At 35.0% G+C, this 15748-nt stretch overlaps 1 protein-coding gene across 5 annotated transcripts in view; it reads right to left on the reverse strand.

Moving 5' to 3' along the window:
- Positions 1–2539: 2539 nt before the first annotated feature.
- TERF1 (telomeric repeat binding factor 1) overlaps positions 2540–15748 on the reverse strand; it is a 38585-nt gene continuing 25376 nt past the window's right edge. For 2 of the 5 annotated variants that reach the window (XM_031013863.3, XM_031013864.3), the window contains 3 exons: positions 11238–11327; positions 10809–10912; positions 2540–4074 (listed from right to left, as the gene is read on the reverse strand). In XM_031013863.3, the coding sequence (XP_030869723.3) occupies positions 3898–4074; positions 10809–10912; positions 11238–11327 (371 nt within the window). In that variant the 3' untranslated portion in view covers positions 2540–3897. Of the gene's footprint in view, positions 4075–10808; positions 10913–11237; positions 11328–15748 lie in introns of those variants that run through there. The other 3 variants (XM_019032706.4, XM_031013865.3, XM_055349260.2) reach the window with 2 other exon arrangements.

Raw genomic sequence — 15748 nt, forward strand, 5'->3', positions numbered from 1 at the left:
AAGCAGAGCATTCCTGAACCTTGCCCCTTTCCCCCCACTATAAACCTATCTGCCTCTGAGTCTGCTAAACACAAGAGATCGTGGCTGATTCCTTTGCTACCGCAAGCTCTGAATAAAAAGTCTGTTTTTCTCATGTTTGGTCTTCAATTATTTTTACACTTCAAATGCTCATCAACAGCGTAAATTATTAATAGAATCATGTAGTGGATTAGTGTAGAAATAAAAATGAACAAGCTACAGCTACAATTTGAATTGTACAAACATGCTGATTGAAAGATGGCAAAGAATACATACAGCATTTCACTTAATTTCCTTAACTGTCATGAGTCCAAAAGAACAAAAGATACTGTTTCACTTTGAAAGGTTGAGGCAGGAGGATTTCTTGAGGCCAGGAATTAAACACAAGCCCAGGCAACAAAGCAAGACCATGTCTCTATTTAAAAAAAATAAAATAAAATAAAAAGTTAAAAATGATAATTCTCCCAGGCTTTGTAGATTCGTCCTGACTTGGGCATTCCTTCAGCGCTTAGCCAGGTCACCTAAATTCTGCTTTAGCTTCCACCTCCTACTTCTGTGGAGCCTAAAGATCAGTCAGAGGTGCAGGCCTAGAGTCCTCTCAGGTCTTTTCCAAAAATGTGTCCAGTGCTAGGCATGTGTGTGGCCTTCCGGACTAGCTAGTACAGACAAGGGCCCTTCTGAGCCTTCTCTCTCCCACATATCTTCCTCCCAGTTATTTCCTTCCCAAGCTTTTTGGTCTGTTTGCTGCTTGCCCCATTTGCCGTCCCCAGCCCCAGATGGCTGCAGGTAATGCTTCTGATAAGCACTGTGAGGCTGTTCTAGTGTGGAGGGGGCAAAACAAAGGCAACCCTCTGAGCTAAACCTTCAGGAACTGCCAGGCAGGTCAAAGCACATCCACATTTCTGTGAGAGCAAGATCTGTATTGCCCGTTCTGGTATCAAGATGCACTAGGAGCACAGGCCACTGTCCTCTCAGCTGTTGCCTGGCTAGGAGACAGGGCATGGTAGGTGCGTAAGCAAAACCACAAAAATTCTTTTACCAAAGCTAAATAGCCTCTTCATTAAGCATTCCTCTGGTTGTTGTTTTTATTAGATAGTAGAGATCCAAAAAGTTGATCTTAAGTTTTTGCTAGCAATGGTTGCTTCAGTGGAGGGACAGATCTTTGGAGCTCCCTATTTTGCTGTTTTTGGTGATGTCACTATATAAGATTTTTAAATGATTAACTTTTATAAATAGAGGATATGTTAGTGGCTGTCAGGATTTGGGGAAAGAGAGGTATGTGTGCTTACAAAAGAGCAATGTGAGGGATCCTCATGGTGGTGGATGTATGAACACAAGTGATAATACTGTTTAGATCTAAATACACAGAATACTAAACTGGGGAAATAAGTTGAATGGATTGTATCAATATCAATATCCTGGTGGTGATACACTATAGTTTTACAAAATATTAATATTTGGGGAAACAGGGCCAAGTGTACAGAGATCTCTATATTATGTCTTAACAATTGCATGTGAATTTACATTACCTCAACAGAAATTCTGACTAAAAAGAATTCAGGGGCCAGGGCTCAGTGGCTCATGCCTGTGATCCCAACACCTCGGGAGGTTGAGGTGGATGGATCTCTTGAGCCCAGGAGTTTGTGACCAACCTGGGAAACATGGAGAAGCCCTATTTCTACAAAGAAATACAAAAATTAGCCGGGCGTGGCAGCACATGCCTATAGTCCCAGCTACTTGTGAGGCCAAGGTAGGACAATCACCTGAGCCCAGGAAGTAGAGGCTGCAGTGAGCTGTGATTGTGCCACTGCACTCCAGGCTGGGCAATGAAGTGAGACCCTGTCTCAAAACAAAACAAAACAAAACAAAAAAAGGATTCAAAAAAATAGACTGGAGAAGATGAGGTTTTAGGAATATATTACCCAACTTATTTTGCTTACAATTTCTCTTTTTTTGTATCCACAAGTTATGTGATAAAAATCTTATGTTTAAATACATCTAAAATAGCTCTTCTAATAAGTAAAATTCAAAATAAGAAAGCACCATACTATAGTTGATACCGATTTTTCTTTTCTAGTTGTGCGTGAAATAACAGGACATCTTACAATTAATGGCAACTTAGATTTGATGATTTATAGCAGATGTTTGGAATGAGGTTGACTTAACAAGTCTATTTTGGCTCATGATGACAGCCTTGGCACTAATCATCAAAATAGCTCCAATAAATAGTGCAGTATCTTGTGGTGTAACAAGATAAAGGAGTCAGGAAGCATATGGTACTCATCCATGTTTCTGTTTATATATAGGATAACAAATTCAGAAACAATGGGAAAGTAATATATGAAACCTTAATAGGAAATACAATAGAGATTACAAAACACCACCATTTGATTTTTTATGCAAATACTTCAATATTCCAATATTTTTACTCACTTGCTAAATAAAGCACACGACTCAAAATGCTAAATAATTCTGTTAGTCTAAATCTTTTAAAGAATAAAATGTTGGTGAAAAACCAAAATTGTTTAGTAAGGTATGTATGACCTTGTTTATTATCTATCATAGACATCAAGATGATCATAGTTAATACCAATTTAAGCTTTACAGAATACTGTTTTAGGCCCAATATTGATATATTAAATGAAGGTATCAGAGAATCTTGTATTTATGGCATCAGGTTATAAAGATCTATTCAAAACCATTTTTGTCTAAGTTTAAACACTGGAACAAAAGTCAAATTGTTTCTAAATGAGACACAAAGTGATTCTTGCTAATAGTACAAATTTTGTCCCATGGGTAATACTATTTTCCTTTTTAAAAAAATTATTTCGATTTTTATTTTAGATTCAGGGAACACATGGTCAGGTTTGTTAGCTGAGTATACTGTGTGATGTTGAGGTTTGGGGTACGTATGATCCTGTCACCCAGGTAGTGAGCACAGTCCCCAGTAGGTAGTTTTTCAGCTCTTGCTCCTGCTCCCCACCCTACCTCCCCAGTGTCTATTATTCCCATGGGTCCTCAGGTATTACTATTTTCAAGTTTTTTTCTTTACATGAAACTACTGAAAGCAAAAGTATGTCATGCTTATAGGTTACTCTGTACATTTATCATTCTATTAATAAACATCTTCAGTAATTAAGTAGTATATTAAGGCCATAAACCAAGTCATTATCTTCTATCAAAGGACTACTGTTATTCAATCATCTAGAAAATTCATTTTAGGCAGGACGCAGTGGCTCACGTCTGTAATCTCAGCACTTTGGGAGGCCGAGGTGGGTGGATCATGAAGTCAGGAGTTGGAGACCATCCTGACCAGCATGGTGAAACCCCACCTCTACTAAAAATACAAAAATTAGCTGGGCGTGGTGGTGTGTGCCTGTAATCCCAGCTACTCAGGAGGCTGAGGCAGGAGAATCGCTTGAACCTGGGAGGCAGAGGTTGCAGTGAGCTGAAATTGCGCCATTGCACTCCAGCCTGGGCAACAGAGAGAAACTCTGTCTTAAAAAAAAAGAAATTGATTTTAATGGGTTATGTTACAGGGCTGAGGTCAGCCTACAGACACAAAATAGGTTAACTGAAACTTTTTTTTTTTCGTATCAGGTTTTAATTTTTTCATTGGAACAGGATTTGGGGGTGGGGATACTAAATGTGGCAGGGTTCAACAAATTTACATTTTATCAAAATAAGGTTCTTAAAGAATACAATGATAGCATACGCTTTAACTCTTGTAGCACAAACCCTCATATTAATTGATGGCCACAGAAAAATACTGTAATGCTTTAAACAAAAGTTTTAAATTACATCAATGACACAAGTTTCAAACAAAATGCAGTGATCAAAATACTTAACTGTCCTTTCATCAAGCTTTTACAAACACAATCAGTCTTCGCTGTCTGAGCAAATCAGTTTTAGTTTCTTCATGGTCCTCCATCTGTCTTTTAACATGACACTTGTCCGGTTGTTGAATTTATAATGCAACAGTATTTTAGACCAGTTTCCCTCTCCATATTTCCTCACGCCAGATCTCAAATTCTTGTCTTCTTCCCAAAGCCATGCCTTTTGATAAAAAGTAAAACAGTTATTTACAGAAACAATTATTCAAAAAGAAAATACCTACTATAAATGCCAGTTTTAAAAAATCAAAATAATGCTTAGTTTCTTAAAGACGGAAGACTTCTCTAAACATTTCTTAGATTTTAAAAAGATTTTACATTTATCATAACATTTTTAGGGGTCATTATTATTACTGTTCATTTTATGTAAGCTCAGCTGCCCAAGATCAGATAGCTAGAAAGTGGCAGTGCTACATGTCAACTGAATTTGTCTGACTTTAAGCCCACACTGTCTCTTAAAATGCTCTTCTACAATTGTTAATAGTTGTATTTATTATCCTCCAAATCTCCAAATAGGCTTTGTGAATGTTTAGTAGTTCACTAATGAACTCAGTGAAAAACCTGTTCTGCCTATGGTAGGGGAAGTATTACACACCCATATAAAACTCAAATCTTGTCTAAAATAGACTTTCAAAAACACAACTAACATAAACTAATTAAAAACATTTAATTTTATGCTGGGAGAAAATTCCTAAACATTTTTAAAAATCAAATTTAATACTATACACAGAAAAATTACTGATACTTGGCATTTGCTACAGGCAACTAACTAATTATTCCTTCTGTTGGCATGCTGAAAGAGCAATTTGACCATCTGCATGGTTATTTACTGTGTCTAGACTACAAGAAATTCTCCAGCACTTCACATTTTCTTTAAAAACCCGGTTCATCAACCCACCCTCATTCAGATGGCTGCTATCAAAAAAACACAAAATAAGTGTTGGTGAGGATATGGATAAATTGGAACCTGTGTGCACTAGTGGTGGGAATGTAAAATTATAGCACCACTATGGAAAACAGTATGACAGTTACCCAAAAAATTTTTTAAAAGGACTACCATATGATCCAGCAATTCCACTTCTGGGTACATATCTAAAAGAGTCGAGAGCAGGGACCTGAAGAGGTATTTGTACATCCATGTTCATAGCAGCATTATTCACAATAGTTAAAATGTGGATGCAACCCAACTATCCATCAACTGATAAATGGATAAACAAAATTATATTATATATTATATTTATATAATTCAGCCTTAAAAAGGAAGTTCCGACGCATTCTAGAACATGGATAAACCTTGAGGACATTAGGTTAGACAGAAAAAGAAAAATACTATGCTACTTCTGATATGAGGTGCCTAGAACAGTCCAACTCATAAACAGAAAGTAGAATGATGGTGGCAAGGGGGCTGGGGGGATGGAAATGGAGTTACTCTTTAATGAGTACGGTTTCAGTTTTGTAAGAGGAAGAGTGCTATTGATAGATGGTAGTGATGGTAGCACAATATGAATATATTTAATGCTACCAAACTGTACACTTAAAAATAGTTAAAATGGCAAATGGTAAATTTTATATCATGTGTACTTTACTATAATCGAAGAAAAAAAAATCCAGTTCAATTGTCTGATGCAATATTAGAAAGAATTCAAGGTGGCCTGAAGAATACAAACATGACATGAGAACCATCTCGTGTATGACTCAGTACCAAAAAGCTGGCAGTGACCGTAACCAAACCCAGGCAGAAGTTTGTTTGAGCTACCTTAAACCTGATCCCCTGTTCTTGCTATTCCTCTGCTTTGTGACTTAAATCCAAGATACGAACCTGGTCTCTTCTGTACGTGCTTTTGCTTTTGTCTGTCTGCAGCACACCTATCGGCAACTGTGCTGCTTACAAGTACATGGCTATTCAATTGCTAGACAAAGGCTGACAGCCTCCTATGACCATCTATTACTGCCTGACTCGGCCTTCACTCCTACAAAACCTCACTACACTGCTTGTCATTAACTGACAAAAACCAACAGATGCATTAATAAATTTTTCATGTGTGGGGTGACTGATTAAAAGCACTTCAACAGTGGGTTATTAATCTTTGGGGTCATATAAATCTTACAGACGTACTCCACAGGAAAGTATAGTATCTAAAATTTCATATACAAATTTGGGGGCCACATAAACTCTCTTTAAAGAGCCTATCAACTCCATGGTCTCCAAGTTAAGCATTTCTGTTCTTTCAAAAACTTGTCATATACATTATTCAGCTTTAAAAAGTAGTTTGTGGTTTAGACAAATTTCATACACATATACAGCATTGTTTTCTTGTTCTTATCTGAGCTGTAGTATTTTTAATAAGGTCCACAGACGACGTTTGATACAATACAAAAGCCCCTTTCTTTCAAGAAATGACCAATGTTTTCTGAATCCTATTTGGGGTCCTGGGTGCAGTATGTTTAAGCAGTATTTTCCAATGTATCATCTATAGCAGGGGACAGCAAGCCACTGCCAAAGCCCAGCCCAAGGCTGGTTTTCTACAGCCCCGGAGCTAAGAACCATATTAAAATTTAAGTCATTTAAAAAATATATTTAAAATATGTAACAGAAACTATGTATGTGAAATATACATAAAATACATTAGTAATAAATATATTATAAATCTTGCTCTTTATAGAAAAATTTTGCTCACCCCTAACCCAGAGGAAAGTAGTAATGTTGTCAGTATAGATTAACTGAAAACTAACAGTGTTTAGCATTAAGTATTTTATTTTTTTCTTCTATTGAAAAAGAGTAACTTTAGCTTGATATAGTGTTACTTCATGGTTGATTATGCCTTGATTGTTTTGCTTGATCTGAATGTTTTCAGTCTTTGCTTAATTTTACCTGTGACTGAAAGATTTTTGAAAACATCATACAGAATAAGCTATCGTCTGGCAAGTAAGGAAAGCTGTAATTTTTAAGTTTAGAGGTTCAAGTGGCCTAGTAGTCATTGGTACCAACTTCTACTTTCTATAGCTAGAGTTTAATGAGTGACACAACTGACCTGTGTCAGATCAGAAAGAAAACATAAGGGCAGTACTATTTCATAAAGTCTACTATTGTGCTTAAAACTTTCCATTTCCTCATTTTATACATTTAACTGATTGTACCAGATTCCACTGATAGTAATAATTAAGGGAAGAGTTTAAGATGATATATTTCTGGACATTAAACCCATACAACCCATTTCCTTTGTTTTATTGTCATTTGTCTTTTATTTTCTCAAAAAATCAAATACAAAATCGTAACAACCCCAGCCATGCCAATAGCCTGAAAAGATACAAAGAGCACATAACAAATTAAAACACACCAATCTTTTTCTTTCCCAAGGCTAGAGATTACATAACTCAGATCTGAACTGTATATCCATTCTAAAGAACAAATAATGCTTTTTAATGCCTTAAAATGATACTATGAATAGTAAAAGAAAATACTGCTACAGTATTTCTCATTACATACTGTTCATGGAAAACAGTTTGAAAGGCATTTACTTTTCTTCTTTAATGGAATAAGTTTATAAAAGGAGGGCTCTTTAATTCTGATAAGGAAGGAAGAAATATCTTTAACAGACCAATGCAGCAAAAGAAAACTGTCCAAGTAGACATGGGCTATTGCCGTAAGTTTTTTTTTTTTTAAAACCTCAATACAAAATAAAATTAAGTCTGTCACTTATCTTCTAAAACAAGTATTTTAACAAAAGGCCAACAACGGAAAGCTAAAAAATAAAACCAGGCCCTTGTGATATCCACAGAATTCTTTTTTGGCATAGGAAATGGTGATAGATATTATCACTGATTATGTGGTCGATATCCTACATTTCGTTTTGAATAGAAGAGAAACATCTGTTTTCTTCATATATATCTGTAAATAACACCTCATTTGGAATGGCTGCTGGAAGAACTACAGGGAAAGATCAGTTATATGTATAAGGCAGAGACTTCTGGTTTCCAATCTAACATGTGAAGAGCTTGGAAATCATCACACCAGTCCCCAGAAGAAAAAAGCTGTTGAACAAACTGAAACTCAGTAACTCTTCTTAGATACATCAAAGAACAAATGTCACAGGGCAAACTGCTGCCCTGAAAACTAAAGAAAGAGAGAGGCAGATTGAGAAAATCACAAGAATTACTGGGGACAGAAAGGCCAGGAGCAGAAGCTCACAGCTGGAGCCAATACTGGTAGGAGCAATTAACTGTGACTGAGGAACTGATGGAGGCTCAGTGTGGATAAGCTTGAGGGTTAAAAACTCCAAGGGCCCAGTTTCAGAGGGACTCACAAACTTTTGTGAGTTTTGTCTCCAGGAGCCCCCCCCAGGTCTCAGGGTAAAGATCACACAAAAATTCCTTCCTGCTTCTGACAGGCGGAGGGAAAAAGTAGCCATTTTGAAATACTCCCCAATTAGAAATACTCCCCATTTCAAAATAAATGAGGAAAGCGTTCTGGTCTCCTTAACAAAATCCTTTCCTCAAGAGAAACTAATTTTGCCAGAACCTAACCAACTGAGGTTTTACCAGAACCTAACTTACCTGTGGAAATACTCACTCCACCCCTCTCTAGCCTTCATGTCTCACCCAAGGGGTGGTGGGCTGAGAAGCACTTATGAAGGTCACAGCCTAGGACACAGGCTTACTAAAAGAAGGAGACCTATGCACAGGACTCCAGAACGCTTCACCTCCCCTTACCTTACCACCACATTTAGTCAGGATCCTGGGCATTATAGTTGAAAGAGGTCCCTCAGATTCTTATTAAAAAGCAGTCTCTAGGGAAACCCAGAGACAACAAGAGAGACAAAAACAGGACACTAAAGGAAATTTTAGCCTTTGACACCTACAGCTACAGCAAACGATAACTCCTAGCCAGATAAACATAAAACCTCACATTAAAGGATCATTTATCTCATTTCCTTTTACCTAATATATTATGTCTAGCTATCAGCAAAATATTATAAACATGCTAAAAAGCAAAAAACACAGTCTGAAGAGACAAAGCAAGCACCAGGACCACACTCAAGATATGGCACAGATTTTGAAATTGTCAGACTTGGAATTTAAAATGATTATGATCAATATGTCAAAGGATTTAATGGAAAAAGTGGACAACATGCAAGAACAGATGGGTAAATGTAAATGGAGAGATGAAAACTCTAAGAAAGAACCAAAGGGAAATGCCAGAAATCAACATGGTAACAAATGAACAATGCCTCTGATGGGCTCATAAGCAGATTAAACACAGCTGAAGAACGAATCAGTACATTTGAAGATATATTAATAGAAAGTTCTCAAACTGAAAAGTAAACAGAAAAAAGAATGAAAAAAGATAAAGGAATAACTAACAACAGTGGGACAATCTTAAAAGGTGTAACATTTGGAATCATAATGGGAACACCAGAAGAAGAAGGAAAGGAACAAAAGAAAGATTTGAAGTAATAATGGCTGAGCATTTTCCAAAACTAAAGACAGACACCAAACTATTTCCTGAGATTCAGGAAGCTCAGAAAATACCAAGCAGGATAAATAAACAAACTATATACATGTACTTCATATTCAAACTGCAAAAAAAATCCAGCACAAAACGTATGCATGACTGTGGTCGCATATGGTAGCATAAGGTTAGCATTTCCCTCTTCTCCTTTGGGAATTCACCCAAAAGCAACAAGAAATAAAATCCCAAACTCTAAAAAAGTTAAGAGAAATTTACAACCTGAACCATAATGTAGGTAGAAAGGGTATAAATAATCAGTGCAACTTAGGTGTATGAAAAAGCAACTCTGTCTACAGATCTCAGGAAGTGTGTGCCATCTGTTTTTCTAATGAAAATACCCTGAGGTACACCCCCCAAATCTCTGGTCAGCAACAGCAAGAGCTCCCCTCAACCTACTAAAGGCCAGAGATGGCAAGGCTAAAAAAGGGAATCACAAAGGCAAGTAATATGTATAGGAAGCAAATCAAAAGTAGAAGTTGCTTGCTATGTTCACTGGGGGAGAAATGAAGGGTAACATAACCTTGAGTCACAGAAGATATTCCGAGTAGCGTGCAACTTGACACTATCTTCAACACCTCAGTATGAACTATTTGCAATTAGCTTGTCAAAAAAAAAAAAAAAAAAAAAAAAGGCACCTTCGAGTAAGAAAACGGTTCCAGCCACAAAAGAAAACAAGGGCCTGACTGGGTGCAGTAGCTCATGCCTACAGTCCCAGCACTTTTGCAGCCCAAGGCGGGAGGATCACTCAAGCCAAGGAATTCAAGACCAGCCTGGGCAACATTGTGAGACACCATCTCTACAAAAAAAAGGGGGAAACACACACACACACACACACCACAAAAACAAAGACCAGATTTATCTATCTGCTGTGAACAACTAGACAATCAAAAAATACATAAAATAATGGTTTCAGACACTGGACAGATGGCACAAGACTACAGTCACTGAAAGGGGAAGCAAATGAATCAAGCCCTAAATTGACCCACCTTAATAAAATTTAGTGATCAAACGGTATCTTTTCTTTGTTTTTAAGTAAATAAAACTCTTTTTTAAACTGTATCCCTGTTAGGAAAATTTAAACATCAAAGCTTATAATGTTGAGTTAAGTCCCACCTTACATCTAATAAACAGATTTTATGATAGTATCACAATAATTCCAAACAGATGTCAGTACCAACACCCAACTGAAGACTTTTTAAATGTGGGTGAAGTATTTCATTTTGAATAGGCTGATTACTCACCTATCTAAGACAGCAAAATAAAAGATGGCAAAGGGTAAATATTTTACACTCAAAATTTTGGGGAGGTTGAACAGAAATAATCACAATTATTCAAGTTATAACTTTAATGTCCATAAGTGTTATTCGAGTATTAAAAAAACCAAATACCTGTCTTTTCCTAGCTCGATGTTTTTCAGGAGTTACCGGCTGACTCTTTGAAACAGGTATTCTGCTTTCAGTGGCTCTTCTGCTTTCTTTTTTCTTTTTTGTACCTAAAAGTAGAAAAATAATGTCATAAATATTGTTTTACATTAAAGAAAAAAGAGCAATTATATTTTTAATGATTATCATGAAATTCCTTTTTTAAGCTATTCTAAGAAAAAGTACTCTACATGTTTAATTTTTTCCTTCAAATCTGGAAGCAGCATGGTATAGTGCAAAGATCAGCCTTTGAAATCAGAGGGGGAGTGTTTTGAGTCTTGATTCTTTTATATGTCTTTAAATAAATCATTTCACATCCCTGAACCTGTCATTTCATTATCTGTTTAAAAAAAAAGGAAAAATATTTATTGCATAGGATCATTGAAATTTTCTTACGATAATGTTTTAGGAGTACTAAGAAGCATAATCCTTTCCTCACTCCTTCTTTCTTATTCATAGTCAGTTTGGTAAGACAAATATATGTAACTGAAAAGAAACAGAACTGTAATTACTGAAAAATGATAATTGTTTAGGCAGAAAACCTAACAGAATCTACAAATAGAATTAAAAGATCAGTAAGATCAATACACAAAAAGGATTTCATTCATTAGCAATAGGATTTCTATTCATTAGCAACAAACAGTTAAAATAATTTAATTAAAACAATAGAAAGATATTATTTACAATAGCCACAAAAAAATCTAACATTCTTAGAGATAACTTTTTTTTTTTAAGAGATAGGGTCTCTCTCTTTTGCCTAGGCTGAAGTGCAGTGGTATGATCATAGCTCAAACTCCTGGGCTCAAGTGATACTTCTGCCTTATCCTCCCTCACCTCAGCCTCCTGAGTAGCTGGGACTAGAGGCACCGGCCGCCATGCCCGACTAATTTTTTAAAATTTTTTTGTAAAGACATGGTTTCACTATATTGCACAGGCTGGTCTCTTAATTCCTGGGCTCAAGTAATCCTCCTGCCTTGGCCTCCCAAAGTGCTGGAATTACAGGCATGAGCCATCATGTCATGGCCTCTTAGATAACTTTAGCAAAAGTGATACATTTGTATGTAGTAAATTATAAAGCTTTACTATGTATATAAAACATGTTATGAGAAGCTTTATCTATCTATCTACCTATCTACTTACCTACCTACCTACCTACTGTTGGCCTTCTATATTCGCAGGTTCCACATCTGTGGATTCAACCAACCTTGGAATAAAATATTCGGGGGAAAAAAATATATATATTTTATATATATATAATATTTATACATATAATATTTATATATTATATTATTATACTATATAATATATATTATATAGTATATGTTATATATATTATATAGTATATATGTTATATATTATATAGTATATATGTTATATAATATATATTATATATGTTATATATAATATATATTATATATATATTTATATAATAAATTTATAATATGTTATATATAATATATAAAAATATATATATATATTTCCCCCCCTGAATATTTTATTCCAAGGTTGGTTGAATCCATAGATTCAACCAATATATAAATTTATTATATATAAATATATTTAATATATATTTATATATTATATGTTAATATAACATATATAATATACAATATATATATTTACATATATAATATATAAAAATTTATATGTATTTTTCCCCCCAAATATTTTATTCCAAGGTTGGTTGAATCCACAGATGTGGAAACTGCGAATATAGAGGGCCAACAGTTAGGTAGGTAGGTAGGTAGGTAAGTAGATAGATAGATAAAGCTTCTCATAACATGTTTTATATACATAGTAAAGCTTTATAATTATATATAATTATATTATATATAAATTATTATATTATATAATATGATTATATATAATATATATTATATATAATGAATTATATATTATAATATATAAATTATACTATATATTATATATGGGTTTTATATAATATATAATATATAATATATATTATATATAGTATAATTATTATATATTATATATTATAATGACATATATTATGTACATTATATATTATATATATTATATTATATATAAACCATACTGTGGGCCATAAAACAAATCTTTAAAAAAAAGTCTATGAAGCATATTCACAGACTGAAATAGAATGAAACTAAAAATCAGTAACAGAAAGATATTTGGAAATTAAACAACTTCCCTCATAGGTCATATATATATATTATATATATGTTATATGTAATATATATTATATATATGTTATATGTAATATATATTATATATATATGTAATATATATTATATATATTTATATATAATAACTACAATAATAAAAGTGATACAAATAAAAAAATATAGTCTAACAATTATTTACTACAATTTAGTTATTTATCATTTACATTGTTTTAGTTACTGTAAGTAATTTGGGGATGAGTTAAAGCATGTGGCAGGCGGGTGCACAGGTCTATATGCAAAGACTATGCCATTTCATGTAAGAGACTTGAGCATTTGAGAATTCTGGTATCCCTGCTGTGGGGGCGGGAGGATGGGTCCTGGAACCAATCCCCTGTGAAAACCAAGGGATGACTGTATATATAAAAACATGTTAGAGAAATGTATTTTGTTCATGCATAGGAAACTTAATGTAATGGTGTCAGTTCTCTGCAAAATCATCTATTGTTAACAATGCAATTTCACATAAACATCTCAACAGGGTTCTTTGTATAGTTTAACAAAATTATTCTAAAATTATGTGTTAAGACAGGTAGTCCACTATTGGCTCTGAGCACCCCTGCAATGCCTGTTGAATGTACAAAAGCCTTATTCATCTCCTGAAATAGTGCATTTTCTACAGCCAGTCAGATAGGCAATTAAGCAGGTCAAGGAAACCACAACATGATGACCAGGCCAACTGCTCTCTCCTGGGAGAGGGTACTGGCTTGTTTGCTATTTGTTACAATGTTTTGTTGCTTACTCAAAAAGCACTGGGCCCTTGGCTCTGAGTTTTCCTCAGCTGAAATATAACTTACTGCCTTCGCAGCATCCATTTAGGCCTGTTGCATAGTCCACCGGACTTGGGGTAGGGAAATCTGAACAACTACATCAATGCCATGTTGTTTGCTGTAATAATCTGTCTTACTCTAACTCATTAAGTCACTAAGTCTTGTTGTCTACCTTTTGTACCTATAAAGTAGCAGCAGGTTTACTGCTTATAAAGCCCTATGGCTAGGTTTTTTCCCTGACAATATGGAACACCAAAACACCAGAATAGTCAAGATACTCCTGAAAAATAATAAGATTACCCTACTACAAACATGGGATGTTGACATATATGGGATTTTGACATATATATTGGGTGTGTTCCAGTCAGGAAAATGGAAACCACACTAGCTCTGATGGAGAGATTTTAGCATTAGGAGAAATGTTTAAACAGGTGCTAGGGGACTAAAATAGCAAAAAGCAAATAATCACATAAATGTAAAGACAAATTCATAATTATATTTGGGAGATTTATCACTTTTCTAATTGATACAACAGTAGACAGGAAATGAGTACATATATAGAATACCTGAACAGCATTATTAAAAACTTGACCTAATTGACATTTTAAAACACTTCATTCAACAATGCCAGAATTCACGTTCTTCTCTGTGCACATCCAAATGGACCAAAATAAACCATACTGTGGGCCATAAAACATCTTAAAAAAAAAATCTACGAAGCATATTCACAGACTGAAATAGAATTAAACTAAAAATCAGTAACAGAAAGATATTTGGAAATTAAACAACCTCCCTCATAGGTCAGTAAAAGTCTCTACAAAATGAAAAAGTATTTTGAACTGAAAATCCAACATGGGAAAACAATGCTACAACTATTGATTATATAAAATATAACCAAGAAAATTTGGGGATTGGTGGAAGAAATTTTTGCTAAGGTCAATCAACAGACTAAAGTTGATTAACTAAAGTTGACTGACCTCTTAAAGCATTTCATATTCTTTATTTTACACCGATCATAAAGGTTACTGATAGATTTCTTGTGAAACCACCTTTATCTGAAGTACTGAACCCTTCAGTTTTACATATTAAAAATTAAATGTAAATATATTTTAAAGTAACATATGTAACTTGATGACGTTTTTCTAAAATTTGATTTGCTTTCAATCTATACATTCTTCTATTGAGGTAGTCCATCTAAGCAATTAAAGGCCTGGGCTCTGGAGTCAGACTGTCTGATTTCAAATTTTGGCTCCTGTTCTATTCATACACTGTGTAACCAAAGGCATTTTATTTACCTTTTTAAGTCTCAGCTTCCTCATCTGTATAATGGAGATGATAAAAAAAAAAAAGCACTAATCTCATAAGGTTGTTTTGAGGATTGAATGCATTTACCTATAAAAAGCTTTCAACTCAAATATTAATAATTTCGCTCAATGCTGGTGAGTTTTTCTGCACTGATGAAATCTGGATGGTTTGGCTTTTTCTTTCAACTTTTCTGAATTAACTTGATTTTTTTTCCCTAAGCATATGTCAATTTTACTACACAAAAATTAGTTTTTGAAAAAAAGGTTAGGGCTGGGAGCAGTGGCTCATGCCTGTAATCTCAGCACAATTACAGCGAGCAGATTGCTTGAGTTTGGGAGTTAGAGACCAGCCGGGGCAACATGGCAAAACCCCACCTCTACAAAAAACACAAAAAGGCCGGGTGTGGTGGCTCACACCTGTAATCCCAGCACTTTGGGGAGGCCGAGGTGGGTGGATTGCCTGAGGTTAGGAGTTCCAGACCAGCCTGGCCAACATGGCAAAACCCCGTCTCTACTAAAAATACAAAAATCTGCCGGGTGTGGTGGCACACTCCTGTAATCCCAGCTACTCAGGAGGCTGAGGCAGGAGAATTGCTTGAAACCTGGAAACGAGGTTGCAGTGAGCTGAGATC

This window comes from Gorilla gorilla, chromosome 7 (assembly GCF_029281585.2).
Source record: "Gorilla gorilla gorilla isolate KB3781 chromosome 7, NHGRI_mGorGor1-v2.1_pri, whole genome shotgun sequence".
Classification (NCBI taxonomy): Eukaryota; Metazoa; Chordata; class Mammalia; order Primates; family Hominidae; genus Gorilla; species Gorilla gorilla.